We start from the raw sequence: 18700 nt of genomic DNA, 5'->3' as shown, positions 1-18700 counted from the left end.
ATCTCCAGAACTTAGCTGAGACCTGACCAAATCACACTTAAAATATATTCTGCTTTTAATACTAGTTCATGATGCTCTTCCACATAAGAGAGAAAAGGCTGACTTGGAAGGAAACCAAAAGTCTCACCACAAATCAAATACCTTTTCCTTTCTGGCATAGGAGAACACGAGGTTCTGCTTTAGTGTTCCTGACATGGTCTTTTATCCTCAAGTTGTAAAAGAAAAGATAAGTTATAGGCACCATTTCTCATTCTTTTCTCCTCTCCAGAAATTAGTAAATAAAGTTTCCATTTAACTCTTTTCTACCAGGACAGTGTTTATATATCTCTGCTCTGTAAATGTGAATAACAAAAACCTAAGCAATTTACTGAATAGTTAAAGTCACATGGAAACTAGAGACTCCAAATGCAATGTCTCTTTTCTCCTTTTAATCTGAGTTTAGTTTATCCTTTGTTCTTTTTTGCAAGCTAAAAGGAACACCATGACATCTCAGCATACAGGGTTATAGTGAATGAAATGCTGTTTTGTAACTTATTTTTATTTTTTTAGAGACGGTGTCTCACTCTGTTGCCCAGGCTGGAGTGCAGTGATGTGAACATAGCTCACTGTAGCCTCAAATTCCTGGGCTCAAGCAATCCTCCTGCCTCAGCCTCCCAAATAGCTGGGACTACAGGCACAACTAGCTAATTTTTTTCTATTTTAGTAGAGATGTGGTCTCACTCTTGTTCAGGCTGGTCTTGAACTCTTGACCTCAAACAGTCCTGTCTCAGCCTCCTAGAGTGCTAGGATTACAGGCATGAGCCACCATGCCTGGCCCACTGACTCATTTTTTAATTTTTTAAAAAAATTTTTGCAGAGGTGTGTCTTGTGATGTTACCCAGGCTGGCCTCAAGCAATCCTCCTGCCTCCTTCAGAAGTTCTGGGATTACAGGTGTGAGCTACCACACCCAGCCTGTTTTGTAACTTCTTGATATTTCTGCTTTCTAGAGTTCTTTCTTACTGAATTAAAATAACTTACAGGCTGCTCCATAATAATGTGCAATTTATCATTAATATGACTTTCCACTTTCTTGGATTCAATGATTTGGGTGATTACTATTCCTAAGCATTCTCCAAATATTTCCTCTCTGTCTTCTGTAACATGTTAAACATATATTAAGCTTTCTCATTCCATCCTTTTGTCTAATACCCTCTCCCAACATTTTGTCTCTCTATGCCACATTTTTTTTTATGCCAAAGTGGTATATTTTTTATTTATTTATTTATTTATCTATGCCACATTTTTGATAATTTCTTCTCACCCATTTTCCACTTTGCTCGCTTCACTTGTGTCTTATTTTCTGTAAAAGCTATCAGCTGGGCTTTGAATTTAGACCAGCTGCTTCATTTTACAGATAAGGAAATTAAGGTCTAGAAAAGTTAAGTAGCTAGTGGCAGAATGGGAAATTGGAATTATATATTCTTGGTTCCTAGTCTACTCTTTCTACTACTGATTTAGAAAAGGGTTATTCCAGAAAAATGTCTTATAATATTTTATACATTATATTTCAATTATTTACATGGGGATAGAAAAAAGAGGGCAACTCTTTAGACAGTTTCACAAGTGTGTAGCAAAAGGGTCACAAGAAATTTTGTGGAACTCTTAACTCTCTTAACTAAAAGTTAACAGAATTATTGCAAGACTTCTTAAAGCCATATGTTAATATGCACTGCAAATTTCCAAAAGGCTCTTATAAAATCTCCCAAACTTACATAAATACAAAGCCATTTTCCCCTGGACAATCTTGGTCTAGAATTCCACAGAATATATTTTGAGAATTGTTATTTTAGAATATCATAATTTTCCCATATGGATAGAAGTTGCTTTTCCTTTTAAAAAAGAGGGTATTTATGAAAATACTTTACTTTCAAGGAAAGAGCCTGAATACTTTTTTATGGATTCTACCTACCCACTTCTGCAAGTGAGTTGCCTATTACTGATTGTTTTATATGTATAAAGCTATTTGTAAAATGCATCTTTGGCAGGTCAGCAAAGGACTATCAAGTCAGTATCAATAAGATTCTTAAGACAGCACCCTCTAAACAAGACACTTAAGATTTCTTTTGCCCAAAGAATAAACAGTACAGAGACATGGAGGCCAATTTCTGTTATCTTAGGTAAAATTATTACATTTATACTAAGAGCTTACATGGAATTTTGAAAAGTGGAAAAGTCGTCAACCTGTGATCCAAAAACAAGAAATCCTAACTGGGCATAAGCAAAGAATATTATAAAAAACATGATGGCAAATCCTACTATGTCTTTGATACAGCGGGACAAAGTTGATGACAGCTGAGACATTGTTTTATTAAAGCTTATGAATTTGAATATCTGAAAAAGAATAAAGTTAATTGAAATAGAATATCAAAGATTACTTAGAATAAGTTAAATTAATTTCAGAAGAATTCTGCTTCAAATTAAAAGAGATACTTAATGATAATCAAGAGTGTTTGAGGATTTGCCAGCAATCATTTACAAGGCCAAACTACTTTTAAAATTAATAGTTAAGAAAATTTTTTTCACAACTTTGTAGTTAAAGTTCATTATAACATTATGCTATCATCTTGTTGTATTATATAATATAGTAAAATGTAAATACCTTTATCCATGCAAAGAAGATAGTAATAGCAATTATATTATTGTAATAAATGTGCCAGTATGCAAGAAAATAGAAGTCTGAATATTTTTCAGTACTTTTCAACAGATGTCCAAGTAAGAGAAAAATCTGTATATTACAGTATGTGTTGAAGGAAACAGCCACTAAACACAACTAAATGGGAAAACACAAAGGGTTAAATTAGAGACTATTTCTACATCTAAATCTCTTGCAGCCTATGAAGAGACACATGAAAAAGTTTAACAAAAAGGGAGGGAAAGATAGGACATATTCTTTTATATAAATGGAAGTAACCCTTAACTTAGAGAAGTTTAAGGTAGCATACTTATCATAAAATATAGAAAAATATTGATTAGCCATCCTAATCTATCTGTTTCATTGGGTCATAAAGCACAAATGTATAAAATGACTATATAATTCTGACTAGGTTATAAGGGTTTCTGCTCTACATGATACCTAAAAGTTTAAAATTTTCTATCATGTTATTACAAGAAAAAAAAATTTACAGTTACATAAACCCTTTTTACAACCCTTTAACAACTTTCATTTTTAAAAAAGTGTCTCATTCCGTAGCCTAGGCTGGAGTGCAGTGGCATGATCATAGCTCACTATAACCTTGAATTCCTGGCTTCAAGCAATCCTCCTGCTTTGGCCTCCTAAAATGGTATTACAGGCATAAACCACCATACCTGGCCTAAAAACCCTCTTTAAAGAGGATTTCAGAGTAGGTTATTTTAGCTTTAAGAGCTTTGTAACCATGATGAAATTTTTCCTTTGACTTTCCTTGCCTGAAATAATAAGAAATGTTTAGTTTAACATTTAATGCCATGCCCTTTGGTAGACATTATTGACGCTACCAGAGAGGGCGGTGGCATATTTCCTGATTTTGAGAACCTTCAGTCTAATTTTGATTGGCTGTAACTGAGGGCCAATGAGGATGAAAGGTCAGATTATATGAACTGGAAATTTGTTCATTGACTTTTCCTAAGACCAAACTCTTAATATTTGTCTCACCCTACCTAAATCCATCTTTGTTTTAGTATGTTCCAATAACTAGAACTGTCTTTAGTTTTGGTGTTTCAGGGATTATTTCCCCAATCCTGGTGCCCTGTGTACCTGCAGGTTACCTATGGTTGCTCACCTCGTTCCCCTCCACCTGCCCTCTCTGCCGTCAGTATTCTGTCTCATCTTGTCTTTTGCCTATTCTTTCAAAACTTAGTGTGAAGAGGAAAGCAAATTTAGGCAACATAGAAGAATATGTTTTAAATGACCTTACCCAAAAAGACCCACAACTGATGAAACACGAGACCCTGTAAGGAACATGTTTTTTGAGTGGGAATAGGGAGACCTACTGTGTACATTAAATCATTATTTATGAAATGACTTATTCCTCTAGGTTTATGCCAACCCTCCAAAGGACCAAATCTTAAAAAAATAGATTTCTCCCTTTTGGAGGCACTCCATTAGTATGTACTATGACAGTTCATTTCATGTTTGATATATGCAGCTTTCAAAATAAGTTCTGGATAAACAGAAAATTCAGTTTTTTATGCTTCCTTTATTGGGGGGTTCAGATGTAATACCCTTCGACCATACATATGAATATATATACTCACCAGCAAAAGTAGTAATTCTAGCCAGTTCCAAATACTTTTGAAATAGGCAGACTTAAATTCTCTTATTTTTTTGGCTTCTTGTGTTGTGAAGACAAAAAGAAAAATACAAAATGTGATTTCACAGGAAGCAATAAAATAATCATAGTAGCTAACATATCTGAGGAGCTTCACAGAGTAAAACTGCCATGAAGTAATTATTCCTCCAGTTGCAGGGAATTCTGCCACCAATCTGTAAAATTAGGTTTGTGAAAGCTGCTATTCATTTCGAGGATTTATATATTGGTACTTAATGTGAAATTGCTAATCAGTGATGACGTATACTTTAATGATAACCAGTTATTTTGTACAAAATACGTTTCCTTGGGTCATAGGTTCAATTTAATCATTTTCTAGTGGGTTTACTTATTTTTTAATGGCTCCACTTTTTCTGAATCCTGAATATTCACAGTGGCCAAAATCAATGTAAATGAGATAGACAGACATGAATTTAGCCAGACATCATTCTATTTGGTGTCCAGTTTGCTCATTCATAACTGGGAATATAATTTATCTCCATAGGAGCATGAGATGTTTAAGAAAATGCTATACTGTTATTAGTTATGACTCTCCCCAAAATACATAAATTTGAATATTTCGGAGGAGGGAAATATACTCTCCCCCTTTAGATTATCAGAAATACTTCTTGCTTTTAAATGTCAAGGTCACATATTCTACTAAACTAAATGTTTTCTGTTTACTTTAGGCATTGGAATTTGGATACAAAGATCTATATGCAAACAGAAATACGAAAATTAATTCCATCACTAAATATAAGAAGATTTTGAGGTTGTTCATTGAATTTCTGTTGTTCTCCCAAACCTCAGATAATTAAGAATTAGAAGTAATTTAAGGAAGCAACGTCTATCACAGTCTTACAATGTGATTATTCCTACCTAAAGATACTAGCATATTTTATTGGTAGTGTTATAAGATGCTGCCAAAATGAACAATAAAAACAAAACAAAACCCCAGGTAACAAATTGTTAACATCTTGTACATAGTAGGTGCTCAATGTTGGATAAGTGAGTGATGAGGACTGAACTCTGACCACTGTCCTTTGCTCCAAATTCCTTTCCTAGGGGATTTGGAGACAGTCACATCTGCAGACTATCAATTTTGCTTCACAGGTCACTTTGACCCAGCATACTGTGCCTTGCTTTCATAATCCAACTCTGGCATAGCACCAGATTAGCAGACTTTCTTATCTTTACTAGTATATCTTAAAACTAAATTTAATCATTCTTTTCTGCTGATTCCAAACTTTTTAAACACAACTTTACTCTTTTAATCAATTACAAATTAAAGAATCTCAGCATCCACTTATGACCTGTAAGTCCCCATCTTAAGATATCTGCCTTTTTGTGCCAAACCAATGTAAAACCTCCATGTATTCATTGATAACTTTTCCTGTAACCTCTGCTTCCCTGAAGTAATGTATAAAACAGAATTGTAGCCTAACCACTTTGGGACCACTTACTCAAGGCATCTTGGGTTTGTGTTTTCCCCAGGCCATGGTCACTCATACTGTCTCAGAATTATACAAATACACACACACACACACACACACACACATATATATATATATATTTTGAGACCTAGTCTCACATTATTGCCTGGGATAGACTGCTGTGGGCTTAGACTAGCAGGCTGGAAAAGACCCTTAGATAATTTTGAAAAAGTAGATGCAGAAGGGAGAAACAGCTGCAGGGAACTCTGTAACTGCCTCTGTAAGGCTTTCCCACAGATATTTCTTAAAGTTATAGATGGGGCAAAAGCATGCCCAAATGAAACAATATTGGATTTTCACATTAGATTTGAGAAAACATTCAAACAACATTCAGGGATACCTCCTGAAAACTTTGAAAATGGTGGGGGTGACACTTTGCTAAATTCTGGATTTATGCAAGGCTTAGATGAAGAATTAGTAACCTTAGTAAAAAGAAATAACATAGTTTGGTCTTCCCAGCCCACCAATCACCTAATCTACCTACCTGACCAATTGTCACAGATGATTTTCAAAAGAGAAAAGGAAACAGCTTCTAAGATTATGAGTTTACAACAAAAAAAGTTAGTAGTCAAGTTGGAAGCCCACAAAGGTTTCATTCCCCTCAGAGATTCCACAAGCCAAGGAAGAAATAATTTGCAGTAATCATTAAAAGGCATTAATGACGTCTGGGAACTTGTGTGCTGCCTGTTGGTTGGCAAAAGCTGCTTCTCCTGTTATCTTGACATGTTTAAAGCCAAACCTATTTCTTAAATTATCAAACCAAAATTCGATGGCTGGCATTAAATTCTCCTGACTTTAGATCCTTCAACTTCCTTTTGCTTTAAGTTGTCATATAATGACTTTGCTTTTTCTCAAATCACGTTAGTCTATAAATGTGATTTTCTTACAGGAGATTTCTGCGCCCACATAAAAGCTGCATTTTCAACACTAGATAAAAAGGTATTTTGCAAAAAGTGCAAGGTTTTCGTGCCTGCTGGCATAGATGCAGTGATGGCTTCGTGAATTTCCTTTTCTTTTTTATCTTTTTTACAATGGTCCTTAAACTTGCTGGATTCATTTACGTTGAAATGGTGAACTGCAGCTGCAGACCTCAATCTATAATATATATCAAACAATGCAACTTTTTCTTGTAATGTCTTGACTTTTGTCTGCTTCTTGGGAGCACTTCCAGTATCACTAGTAGCACTTTGTATGGGCCCCATGGTGTTATTCAAGGTTTACAATACTGCATTAAATATGTTGAAAACTACACAAGAACTATGAGAGATCACTTTTTACGGGAATATGCAATTCACTGAAGAGATGAACTGTTTACTGGAAATGACTAGTGTCACACAGAATTTAAGTGGATTACTCAACATTTGAGCTCACTGCAATACCAACAGGAGGTACCTATGAAATTAGTACAGTAGTACAGTATGTACTATGGTTAATTTTATGCAATATGATTTACTGCATCTTTCTGCTCATTTACATTTCTCTTGACTGTGAATGGCACCATGTACAGTCTCTGTAAATGTTTGTGTAAGTTTTGGTAAACTTTAACTTTTTATAATAGATTTGTGTATATTTCACAGTAGTAAATGATAAAAGACTAGCATCTAAACATTTTATTCATTTATGACATACCTCTTATTATTATTTTTTTTTTTTTTATATTTCTAGGCTACTTCTTTATTGAAAAAAATCCATGTATAAGTGGACCTATGTAGTTCAAACCCATGTTCAAGGGCCAGCTATACTAACAAGTCACTCACCTGATGATACAAAACAGGTTAACATTAGCATTGTATAAGGAAAAATCAATAAAAACAACTCTAGTCCCTCTTGTGATCCAGCTGTTCAGTCGAAGGTCAATGAACTTGTTTTTGGTTTCAGATTTTGATTTTGATAAGGTGAAAATATATCCCCCATTTCGGTAAACACCAACAAATCCCCAGTGCCAAGGGGAGTTAGTATTAGAAGTAGAGTACTTCCATCTGTTAGACATAAAAAGAGTAAGGGTGAAATGAGAAAGCCCAACTGAGAAGTAGTCTAAGAATTTAACCTGTGGTTCAAAGTGGTAGTTTAAAAAAAAGTACTAGTAAATTCATAAGTATTATAGCAATTTTGGAACATAATATGCTGAAATAAAAAAAATTTAACTTATTTTTTAGTGCTTGTGGGCAACACTGGACTGGGTGCTGTGAAAAATTTTTCAAAAATTCATCTTTTGTCTCAGGGATTATAGAACTAGAAAATGATGATTGATTTTTTTTCTTTTAATATGTTGTCTCTTGTCTTAGGAGATGTTTAGTTGTTAAGCAGAACAAGAATATCTACCTCAGTATGGGAAGAAAAGGTGCTTCATACTCTTGTAAATATTGTATATTGTTTATAAAATGCCCAATAAATAAAAGCTTTTCTACACTATATTGTTACATAGCTATCTTGTTTTAATGAAACTACATAAATCAAAGTAAAATGTGTCTAAGTTGTTCCTATTTTTTTAAACTTAATTATGGGATATCAATAAAAGGAGGCCTTGATTCCTCACTACAGTCTCTCTATTCAGCTTTAGTTTCCCCAGAATACACAGCACTGATAACTGGTTTTTTTTTTGAGATAGGATCCTGCTCTGTCACCCAGGTTAGAGTGCAGTGATGTCATTAGAGCCTACTGTAACCTAAAACTCCTGGGCTCAAGTGATCTTCCTGCCTTAGCCTCCAGAGTAGCTGGAACTACAGGCTGTTGTCACCACCCCTGGCTAATTTTCCTATTTTTTGTAGAGATGGGGTCTTGCTATGTTGTTCAGGCTGGTCTGAAGCTCCTGGCTTCAAGTGATCCTCCTGCCTCAGCTTCCCAAAGTGCTAGGATTACTGGTGTGAACAAACAGGCCAGCCTTATTTTTTTAAAAAAACAACAATATGTTTTCAGTGTGTGAGTGGGGGGAATACCACCAGGAAAAAGTACGTATATTTTAATAAAACTTCCATACTAATATTTTTGAGTGTTTTCTGCACATGACTATTAAACAGAAACAGGAAGATTTGTTATACCAAGTCTTTCCTAGTTTCCAATTTTTTAAGATATTTTTCATTAGTAAATTTTACATTTTAGATAAGCACAAATTGATTCTTATTTTGGTTGTTGAGGAATGACAGATAATAACTTACAATTCAAGTTACATAAAGAGATGGTATAAAATAAACCTAATCCATACTGTTAATATTTAAAGTATTTGTAATTGTCATGAGATCTGGAATATTAGAATAGTTAAACGATTATGCTGGAGATTACAATTTAAAATGTAATAATTGCTTTATCTTATAATTTGGGTTGAAAGGGAGTGAATACTACTGTAATATTTAAGAAAATGTGTCATCATACTTACGAATTTACTAGATACTTAAGAATTATACAAGCTCTCAAGAACACCCAAAACTCATACAAAATAGAAATAAGTCAACCAAAACCACAAAGCAATTTCTAATTCTGGGGGTTTAGGGCAGGTTGTTCAAGAAAGGAAATATAATCCTAGTTTGAGTATTTATAATATATAAACCTTGACTAACAATAACTATGATATAACTATACTGAGAGGATAAGAGGAACAGGAGAGTGTTATGTAGAGGGGGTAACATTAGAGAGCTACATGATAGATCACCGTGCATGATAGACAACAGCTGTATAAAACTGTAAAATCAAGTGATAGCAGTATGAGGATGTGATTTAGAAAAAGGAAGTACATACCACAAGAAACAACTAAAAGAACTAAAAGTAGCTGCTTCTGTAGAGTTGGAATTATGATTAGGAAGGAATAGACCTTTGTAAATATTTGTATCACTTTGATATGTTACATGAAAGGTTTATTCTCTCCCCCTATGATTTTCATATGACTCTAAAAGCACAGAGTGAAAACAGCACTGATACCAGCAGCTTCTGTGTCAAGGGGATGTTGTGCCAGTGGCTTTGGGTTTTCATATTTTCAATATAAAATGTAGACATGAGTCTACACGAGCATGACTCAGCCACTTTGGAGAACAATAGCCACAGTATCTTTGGCAAACATTATTAGTTGCAGTCCCTATAGAGCATAACTGCCACCTTTTGGTATTGGCAACGACAGAAGATATCACTTAAGTAAGCCAGAGTGAGAGAGGAGGAAAGTGGCAGAACACACCTAAGACACTCCCTAAGGATTCCAAAGAGCTTGGGGGATATGTTTATGGGAGTCTCTGACCAAAGCCAGAAAAGCTGATTAACTGACTATTGTAGAAGCAAAAATTGATGCTTTGCCTTGTGTCCAATATGACTAAGCAGTTCATATACCACAGTCAGAAAAAAGAAAACACTTTGCATCCTGAGGTAAACAAACAAAAACAGGTATACTCTTCCTTTTCTAAACACTGCTATCTCTGAATCTTCCTTTGATATTACTGTTGAAATAGTCTACTTACCTTCTAGCCCCCCTCTTGTGTTACTTGGAAAATATACAACATTTTTACAATTTGTAAAAAATACAATGGTAAATTGCTAGAAAAAGTTCCTTATAGTTTTATACTACTTACTCAGTATCATGTTTAAGGCCAAAATCAGACAGGTCTTCATTTGCAGAAGTATATTTGCCATAACACTCATCCATCAAGGACTGAAAGGATGAGTAGACCTTGCATGTGCTGTTACGGACTTTTAGTTGACGGACTCTGGGAACTCCAAGAAGTATGTTCTCATAGTAGATGCGACTGGTATTTTTTAAATTATATAGCTTCTGGTTATTGTACCATGAGTCCCAGTACAGACCTTCCAAAAAGGGTCCTTCCATAAACTTCATATAGAAAGACAGATGTCACGGGAAAAATATTTTCATGTCAACAGAATCTACATTCATAACATTATGCATAAAAGATTTTAAGTATGAAAAATTATTGACCAAGCCACCATAAATATTGATAATGCTGCTGATGATGGTTAAAACTTATTAAGCATTTATTATGTACTAGGCACTGCTATAAGCACTTTACAAGCATTAACTCATATAATCCTATAACCCTTCTCCCTTTCTTTTATTTTTTATTTTTAAAATATTTGTTGTAGAGATGGAGTCTTGCTATGTTGCCCAGACTGGTCTTGAACTCCTGGGCTCAAGCAATCCTTCTGCCTCAGCTTCCCAAAGTGCTGGGATTATAGGCATGAGCTACCATGCCTGGCACCTGCCTTCTTATGTGAGTATATTGAAGATTGTCCTTCAATACATGAGTATCAGAGCTGGACATAGCTCCATGTCATGACTTCACCCCAAAATTGTGTGTACCCCTTTCTTCAACCCCTTCCCCAACTCTGGCCATGGTGACTGCTGCTCCTGGCTATGCCCCTATCTACTCATTCTGAGATTCCCAAGACCAGGGTTCATTTTTTCTTTGCTCTCTTTGTTTTCTTTGCCATTGGCCATTTACATGCCTCAGCCAGCACAATAAAAAAAGGCAGGGTGTCCTCTACTTCTATCATTCTTTAATATTTTGCCTGGACCAAACCAATGAGGTATGATCATTTAGCCCTCAACTTGCACTTGTTCTCTCGCTCTCAGGAAATGACCCTGTCTCCCTGATATATTTCACATTCCTAGCATGGCACTGAGGATGTAACCTCTGTTCAATTCATAAGTTGGCCTTTTCTATCGTATCTTCCATATGCCAACAATGCCAAACATAGCTCCATATGTAGAATTATTAATACTTATAGCACACATTTTCCCTTCCCGGATCCATCCTTCAAACGCAACTGAAGGCCAGGCAGGGGGGCTCACACCTGTAATCCTAGCACTCTGGGAGGCCGAGGTGGGAGGATCGCTCAAGGTCAGGAGTTCAAGACCAGCCTGAAGATCGAAACCCTGTCTCTACTAAAAATAGAAAGAAATTAATTGGCCAACTAAAAATATATAGAAAAAATTAGCTGGGCATGATGGTGCATGCCTGTAGTCCCAGCTACTCAGGAGGCTGAGGCAGAAGGATCGGTTGAGCCCAGGAGTTTGAGGTTGCTGTGAGCTAGGCTGACGCCATGGCACTCTAGCCTGGGCAACAGAGCAAGACTGTCTCAAAAAAAAAAAAAAACAAAAAAACCGCAACTGAATTGTTATCACCTCTGGAAAGCCTTCCCTACTGTCTCATCCTTATATACTCCAGTGTTTGTGACACTATAAAATTATATTCTTGGCCGGGCGTGGTGGCTCACGCCTGTAATCCTAGCACTTTGGGAGGCCGAGGCGGGCGGATTGCTCAAGGTCAGGAGTTCGAAACCAGCCTGAGCAAGACCCCGACTCTACCAAAAATAGAAATAAATTAATTGACCAACTAAAAATACATATACAAAAAATTAGCCGGGCATGGTGGTGCACGCCTGTAGTCCCAGCTACTTGGGAGGCTGAGGCAGGAAGATCACTGAGCCCCGGAGATTGAGGTTGCTGTGAGCCAGGCTGACGCCACAGCACTCACTCTAGCCTGGACAACAAAGTGAGACTGTCTCAAAATAAATAAATAAATAAAATAAAATTATATTCTGTGTATGTACTCTTTATTATATACTGTAACACATATATAGAGCAGAGGGTTGTATGAAAACCACATATATTACACTTCCTGGGCAATTCTTTCTTTTTTAAAAAATTTATTAAAACAAATTATTTTTTTGAGACAGAGTCTCACTCTGTCATCCTGGGTAGAGTGCAGTGGTGTCACTGTAGTTCACTGCAACTTCAAACTCCTGGGCTCAAGCCATCCTCCTGCATTAACCTCCCAAGTAGCTGGGACTACAGGCGAACACCACCATGCCTAGCTAATTTTTCTATTTTTAGTAGAGAAAGGAGCTTGCTTTTGCTCAGGCTGGTCTCAAACTCCTGAGCTCAAGCAATCCCCCTGCCTCAGCCTCCCAAAGTGTAATCCACAGGCGTGAGCCATCATGCCTGGCCTAAAATAGCTAAGTTTCAAGAGTAATTTTCACTATACACAATAATAGACAAACTTTAGGTCCTAACCCTCACCTAAGAAGCAAGTCTCCTATTTTCCAAATGAAATGAGAATGTTAAAAAAAAAAATCAATTTCTTTAAAGTTACAAGAACAGTATCACACTGAGAACATAGGTTTCAATAAACACCTACTGGTTGGTTGATTGATTCTAATAGTTTAAAGAAGTGATATTCATTTTTACTCATTCCTTCAACAATTATTCATTGAGTGCCTACTATATGTACCAAGGGTTTATGGAATTCCTAAAGCTACTTCATCCACAGTCACATGATACCTTACCTTCCAAAAATCAGTTATGCTGCGAATAGACTTAAAGTTGGTTCTTTCTTCACCAGGCACAGAAGTGTCCAAAAATAGAGATGACATAACCTTGTTTAAGTAATACATATGTGGGTTTACCATCCCAAAAGTCACTATGGAGAAGAATTTTTTTGTTTAAAAAATTATGTTTAAAAACTCAGTTTATTAGGATTAAAATGTTACAATTTGTTCCTAATTTTGTTTTGAAAATTCAACTTTATTATTTTGTCTAATTATAAAAGTAATAACTTAAAAAATCTAAAATATACAAAGCAGGAAGAAGTTTCCTGTAATTTTACCACTACAGTTAGTTTGGTATATATTCTTCAGATTTTTTTATGCATCCACATTTATAAAGAACATAATTTTATCTTTACAAAAATAAGGTCACATTTATACACACTACTCTGCAAGTTGGCTTTTTCTCCACATTGAGAATAGTCAATATAGTATGGTGAGTGGTTATGGTTATATGGACTTTGAATTCTGACAGATAAGGGTTGAGTTCCATCACAGGACAGTATTTTCCTACCTCCTAGAAGTTTTGTTGTAAGAAGTGAGATGATGCACATAGAACATTTAAGATTGTGCTTTGGCACATGGTAAGAGTCTTAAAAAATATTAACTAGTATTTTTTCTCATTCTCTTTCTTTAGGGGTAGTGGGTTTTAAAGATGCATATAGACTTAATCTTTTTTTCAGGAGCCCTTTAATTTTTAAAAACCATGTATTTTTTTTTTTTGGAGATAGAGTCTCGCTTTGTTGCCCAGGCTACAGTGAGTGCCATGGCGTCAGCCTAGCTCACAGCAACCTCAAACTCCTGGGCTCAAGCGATCCTCCTGCTTCAGCCTCCCCAGTAGCTGACTACAGGCACACATGACCATGCCCAGCTAATTTTTTCTATATATATTAGTTGGCCAATTAATTTGTTTCTATTTATAGTAGAGATGGGGTCTCGCTCTTGCTCAGGCTGGTTTCAAACTCCTGACCTCGAGCGATCCGCCCGCCTCGGCCTCCCAGAGTGCTAGGACTACAGGCAAAACTGTGTATCTTCAACACCATTCCATGGCACATATGAGGCTATTTCATTCTTTAACAGTTGCATATTATTTCACTGTATATACCACAATGTTAAACACATCCCTTTGTTGATGTTAAATCCCCTCAGTTGTTTTTAAGAAAATTTATTATAAGAAAATTTTAATTTAATTTAAATTTATAAATTTAATTTAAATTTTTTAAAGAAATTTCTTTTAATTTTTTTTTTTTTGAGATAGAGTCTCACTGTGTTGCTCAGGCTAGAGTGCTGTGGCATCAGCCTAGCTAGCTCATAGCAACCTCTAACTCTGGGCTCAAGCAATCCTTCTGTCTCAGCCTCCCAAGTAGCTGGGACTACAGGCATATGCCACCATGCCCGGCTAATTTTTTCTATATATGTATTTTTTAGTTGGCCAATTAATTTCTATTTTTAGTAGAGACAGGGTCTCACTCTTGCTCAGAGCTGGTCTCGAACTCCTGACCTTGAGCGATCCTCCCATCTTGGCCTCCCAGAGTGCTAGGATTACAGGTGGGAGCCACAGCACCGGGCCAGAAAAATGTTTTTTAAAAAATACCTGAATTGGCTGGGCGCTGTGGCTCACGCCTGTAATCCTAGCTCTTGGGAGGCCGAGGCGGGCAGATTGCTCAAGGTCAGGAGTTCAAAACCAGCCTGAGCAAGAGCGAGACCCCGTCTCTACTATAAACAGAAAGAAATTAATTGGCCAACTGATATATATATATAACAAATTAGCCGGGCATAGTGGCACATGCCTGTAGTCCCAGCTACTCGGGAGGCTGAGGCAGAAGGATCACTCGAGCCCAGGAGTTTGAGGTTGCTGTGAGCTAGGCTGACGCCACGGCACTCACTCTAGCCTGGGCAACAAAGTGAGACTCTGTCTCAAAAAAAAAAAAAAAAAAAAACCTGAATAGTGGGATTATGAATGATCTTTTTACTTACACTTTTCCATTTTCCAAATGTTCTATAATAAGCATGTATTTTTATAACTAAGCTTTTTTTTTTTGAGACAGAGTCTCGCTTTGTTGTCCAGGCTAGAGTGAGTGCTGTGGCGTCAGGCTAGCTCACAGCAACCTCAAACTCCTGGGCTCGAGCGATCCTTCTGCCTCAGCCTCCCGAGTAGCTGGGACTACAGGCATGCACCACCATGCCCGGCTAATTTTTTATATACATATCAGTTGGCCAATTAATTTCTTTCTATTTATAGTAGAGACAGGGTCTGGCTCTTGCTCAGGCTGGTTTTGAACTCCTGACCTTGAGCAATCCACCCGCTTCGGCCTCCCAGAGAGCTAGGATTACAGGCGTGAGCCACCACGCCCGGCCTATAACTAAGCTTTTATAAACCATTCTAAGATACCTTAATTTTAAAGTTGGCTATAGTTGTCTTTTTAATCAAGATCTGGCTCAAACTTACCCCTATACCAATTAATTATTTAATTGGTATACAATTGCCAGTGTGTAGCACATACCAATATGAGATAAATCCTGCCAGTGAGCTTATATCTACTGTATGTTGGGCACTCTAAAGACAAAATGCTCTTGAATGCTGCCCTTCACATATTAAGTTAATGTATTGACCTACAGACAGGGGATTGAGATTTTTTCCCAATCTTCCTTAAAGATTTGCATTGACTCAGCACAAACATATTTTACTATTAACTGTGCAACAGGTCAGTGAAAACAAAAGTAATGGCAAACAAACTTTGGCCTCATTTGTACTTTGATTTATGAAACTGAGTTAATGCATCTATATGGCTGTAAAAGAAATCAAATTGCAATTGCCAACCCAAGGGATTAATTATGTTCAAGACAGAACTGCCGGCCGAGTGCGGTGGCTCACACCTGTAATCATAGCACTTGGAGAGGCCGAGGCGGGTGGATTGCTTGAGGTCAGGAGTTTGAAACCAGCCTGAGCAAGAGCAAGATCCCATCTCTACTAAAAATAGAAAGAAATTAATTGGCCAACTAATATATATAGAAAAAAAATTAGCCGGGCATGGTGGCGCATGCCTGTAGTCCCAGCTACTGGGGAGGTGAGGCAGTAGGATTGTTTGAGCCCAGGAGTTTGAGGTTGCAGTGAGCTAGGCTGACACCACGGCACTCACTCCAGCCTGGGCAACAAAATGAGACTCTGTCTCAAAAAAAAAAAGAAAGAAAGAAAGGAATAATTATAATATACTCAATCAGTGTTGACTATGGGAGGTTCTCATTACATCTGTGGCCTAAAGTTTTGCCCCTTAAGAATTGGAAATAGTGTCAATCTAAATGAACTTAAGATAATAATGTCTAAGATGTGTCATTATACTTTTAGTTTTAGTAGTCTGACAGCCTGTGGATTTTTTGTTTTTGAGACAGTCTCACTCTTTGCCTGGGGTAGAGTGCCGTGGCGTCAGTCTAGTTCACAGCAACCTCAAACTCCTGGGCTCAAACAATCCTTCTGCCTTGGCCTCCTGAGTAGCTGGGACTACAGGCATGCACCACCATGCCCCGCTAATTTTTTCTATATATTTTTAGTTGGCCAATTAATTTCTTTCTATTTATAGTAGAGACAAGGTCTCGCTCTCTTCCTCAGGCTGGTTTTGAAGTCCTGACCTCGAGCAATCCCCCGGCCTCGGCCTCCCAGAGTACTAGGATTACAGGCGTGAGCCACCACTCCGGCCCGACAAGCCTATGGTTTTAAAGTATGAATGTTTTATTTTTGTATCTCCACATTTTAACCTTAGTTCAAACGATCAGCATCTTTATCTATATGTATGTACTTACATATACATAGGTTTATTAAAAAAATAAAGTAGAGTAATAACTCCTGGAGTGTGGTTCTAATTTCTACTTCCTTTCTGTAATGCAGCACATGTTTCGCAGCCCCTGTGAGATATAAGACAAAATTTTTATCTTATTGTGTAATTTAAAATTTATGTAAGTAACGATAGAAAAACAGCCGCTTTTTGGTACACTGTGCAAAAGGAAGCTCCAATGGTTCCTGGTTATTTTTTAATTTTCACTTTTTGGCAGCAGGGATAATTACTGCATTTTCCCATCAGGGTTAAGTGGGCAGTCATTTTACAACTATGTACTAAAAGATTTTATAACATGGATGTTTCCTCACGAGTCTTGTCTTCAATGAAAAAGCAAAATACAAAACGGACAACCCCCCCCCCCCCAACTGTCCCTAATCGTTTTTTTTCCACTCTCAAAACCGCTTCTTGGGGAGGCTGGCTTCTGCTGGAGGGGGAAAAACGCCCGGGCTGGAGATCTGTCACGATGACAACTCCCCAGGTCTACAAAATACTTTAGAGACCGGCCTAGGGATGGTCACTGGACAGCAGCTGACGACGCCCAGGGGGAGCTTCGGACAGGGGACAGTGCCGTCCCTTGCGGACCCAGTTTTCCCTCCTGTGAATCTGTCCCTCTCCGTTTCTCAAGGTGGGGCTGTGAGGGCCAAAAGTGTCGGCGGTCACACCGTTCGCACGAAAGGAGGTCTGGGGCTGCCGCGTTCCTTCCGGGGTATGTGAAATTGCCGAATCGTCCCTATCCCACCCACTCCTCAAGAGCAGCCCTCACCGCCTCGGTGCCACCTGGACGCCTCAGCCATGGCGGACTGGGACCTCTCCGCCGGTTCGTCCGGCCAGGCACTGCGGCGCTTGCGCGATGGGCTCGCGGCGCGCTGCCCAGTCCTACGCCTGCGCGAGCCTCCCGGCACCGCCAGGGGCGCAAGCTGCTCGGCCCGTCGCCAGCGCGCCTGCGCAGCAAGGACGCCTGTGCGCCTTTCGCCCGAGGCGGGCTGGGGATTGCGACGGTTGTCTCCTGCAGACGGCCAACTTCTGGGACAAACCCGGCTGTGGGCTTAAAAAATCGTAGTCATTAATTAGAACCGGTTTCTCTTTCTTGAATACCTTTAACATTTATCGCCTTGTTTAGTTTCCACATCCACCTCCGTGAAAGGTAGGTATTTTTGTCCTCATTTTAGGCCCGAAGAAACTGAGGCACTGAGAGATTACATAATCTACCCCAAATTGGGGCAAAATCTGGCAGATGCCAAAGCCCGAGTACCGTGACCTCACGCTGCTGCTGCTACTTGCATAGTAACTGAGAGTTGTGGCTAGAAGTGGCTTCCACTGTCCTTTCCACTTGATGTTAATTCAAATAGATTTTTAAGAAATCTGCAGTGATTATGTACAAGGGTAGGCCCAAAGGGTAGTCTTTGGGAGCTCAGACCCACCTCTGGCCCGTAAGCTTTGCAAAGACGAGGAGATTTGTAAACCAGCTATAAAAAAGGCAACAAAAATTTGTAAATTAAGGCAGCCAAAAAGCCCCCCAGGATAGAAGACCGGAGAGATTCTGGCGGATAAAAAGGACAATGGAATGGAATTCTGTCCAAAGGCCCAAGGGCAGCTTGCAAAGAAAACCATTAAGCTGCTTTGAAAGTAAAAGATAAAGCCACTTTTGTTATTTCCCTGAAAGAGATGTAGAGTGATGTTGATAAATGCTGTTTTATGGTTAGATAAAAAGCAAAACTAGGTTACACA

At 38.0% G+C, this 18700-nt stretch overlaps 1 protein-coding gene and 1 long non-coding RNA gene across 2 annotated transcripts in view; one reads left to right on the top strand and one right to left on the bottom strand.

Moving 5' to 3' along the window:
- The window catches only part of PKD2L2 (polycystin 2 like 2, transient receptor potential cation channel), a 32813-nt gene extending 14922 nt beyond the window's left edge, over positions 1-17891 (bottom strand). Inside the window, exons 1-8 of the mRNA XM_012748833.3 lie at positions 17736-17891; positions 16938-17039; positions 13101-13234; positions 10370-10626; positions 7577-7798; positions 4274-4502; positions 2640-2810; positions 2190-2371 (exon numbers count right to left, since the gene is read on the bottom strand). Of these exons, the coding sequence (XP_012604287.1) occupies positions 2190-2371; positions 2640-2810; positions 4274-4502; positions 7577-7798; positions 10370-10626; positions 13101-13234; positions 16938-17039; positions 17736-17766 (1328 nt within the window). The 5' untranslated portion in view covers positions 17767-17891. The remainder of the gene's footprint in view (positions 1-2189; positions 2372-2639; positions 2811-4273; positions 4503-7576; positions 7799-10369; positions 10627-13100; positions 13235-16937; positions 17040-17735) is intronic.
- A 3-nt stretch (positions 17892-17894) lies between these two features.
- The window catches only part of LOC142863078 (uncharacterized), a 32846-nt gene continuing 32040 nt past the window's right edge, over positions 17895-18700 (top strand). The window contains exon 1 of the long non-coding RNA XR_012913956.1: positions 17895-18116. This is a non-coding gene — a long non-coding RNA (uncharacterized LOC142863078). The remainder of the gene's footprint in view (positions 18117-18700) is intronic.

The sequence above is a fragment of the Microcebus murinus genome, chromosome 21 (genome assembly GCF_040939455.1).
Source record: "Microcebus murinus isolate Inina chromosome 21, M.murinus_Inina_mat1.0, whole genome shotgun sequence".
In the NCBI taxonomy this organism is placed as follows: Eukaryota; Metazoa; Chordata; class Mammalia; order Primates; family Cheirogaleidae; genus Microcebus; species Microcebus murinus.
Note: the sequence above shows the minus strand (reverse complement) of the source record. Positions and strands in the feature narration are given on the sequence as shown.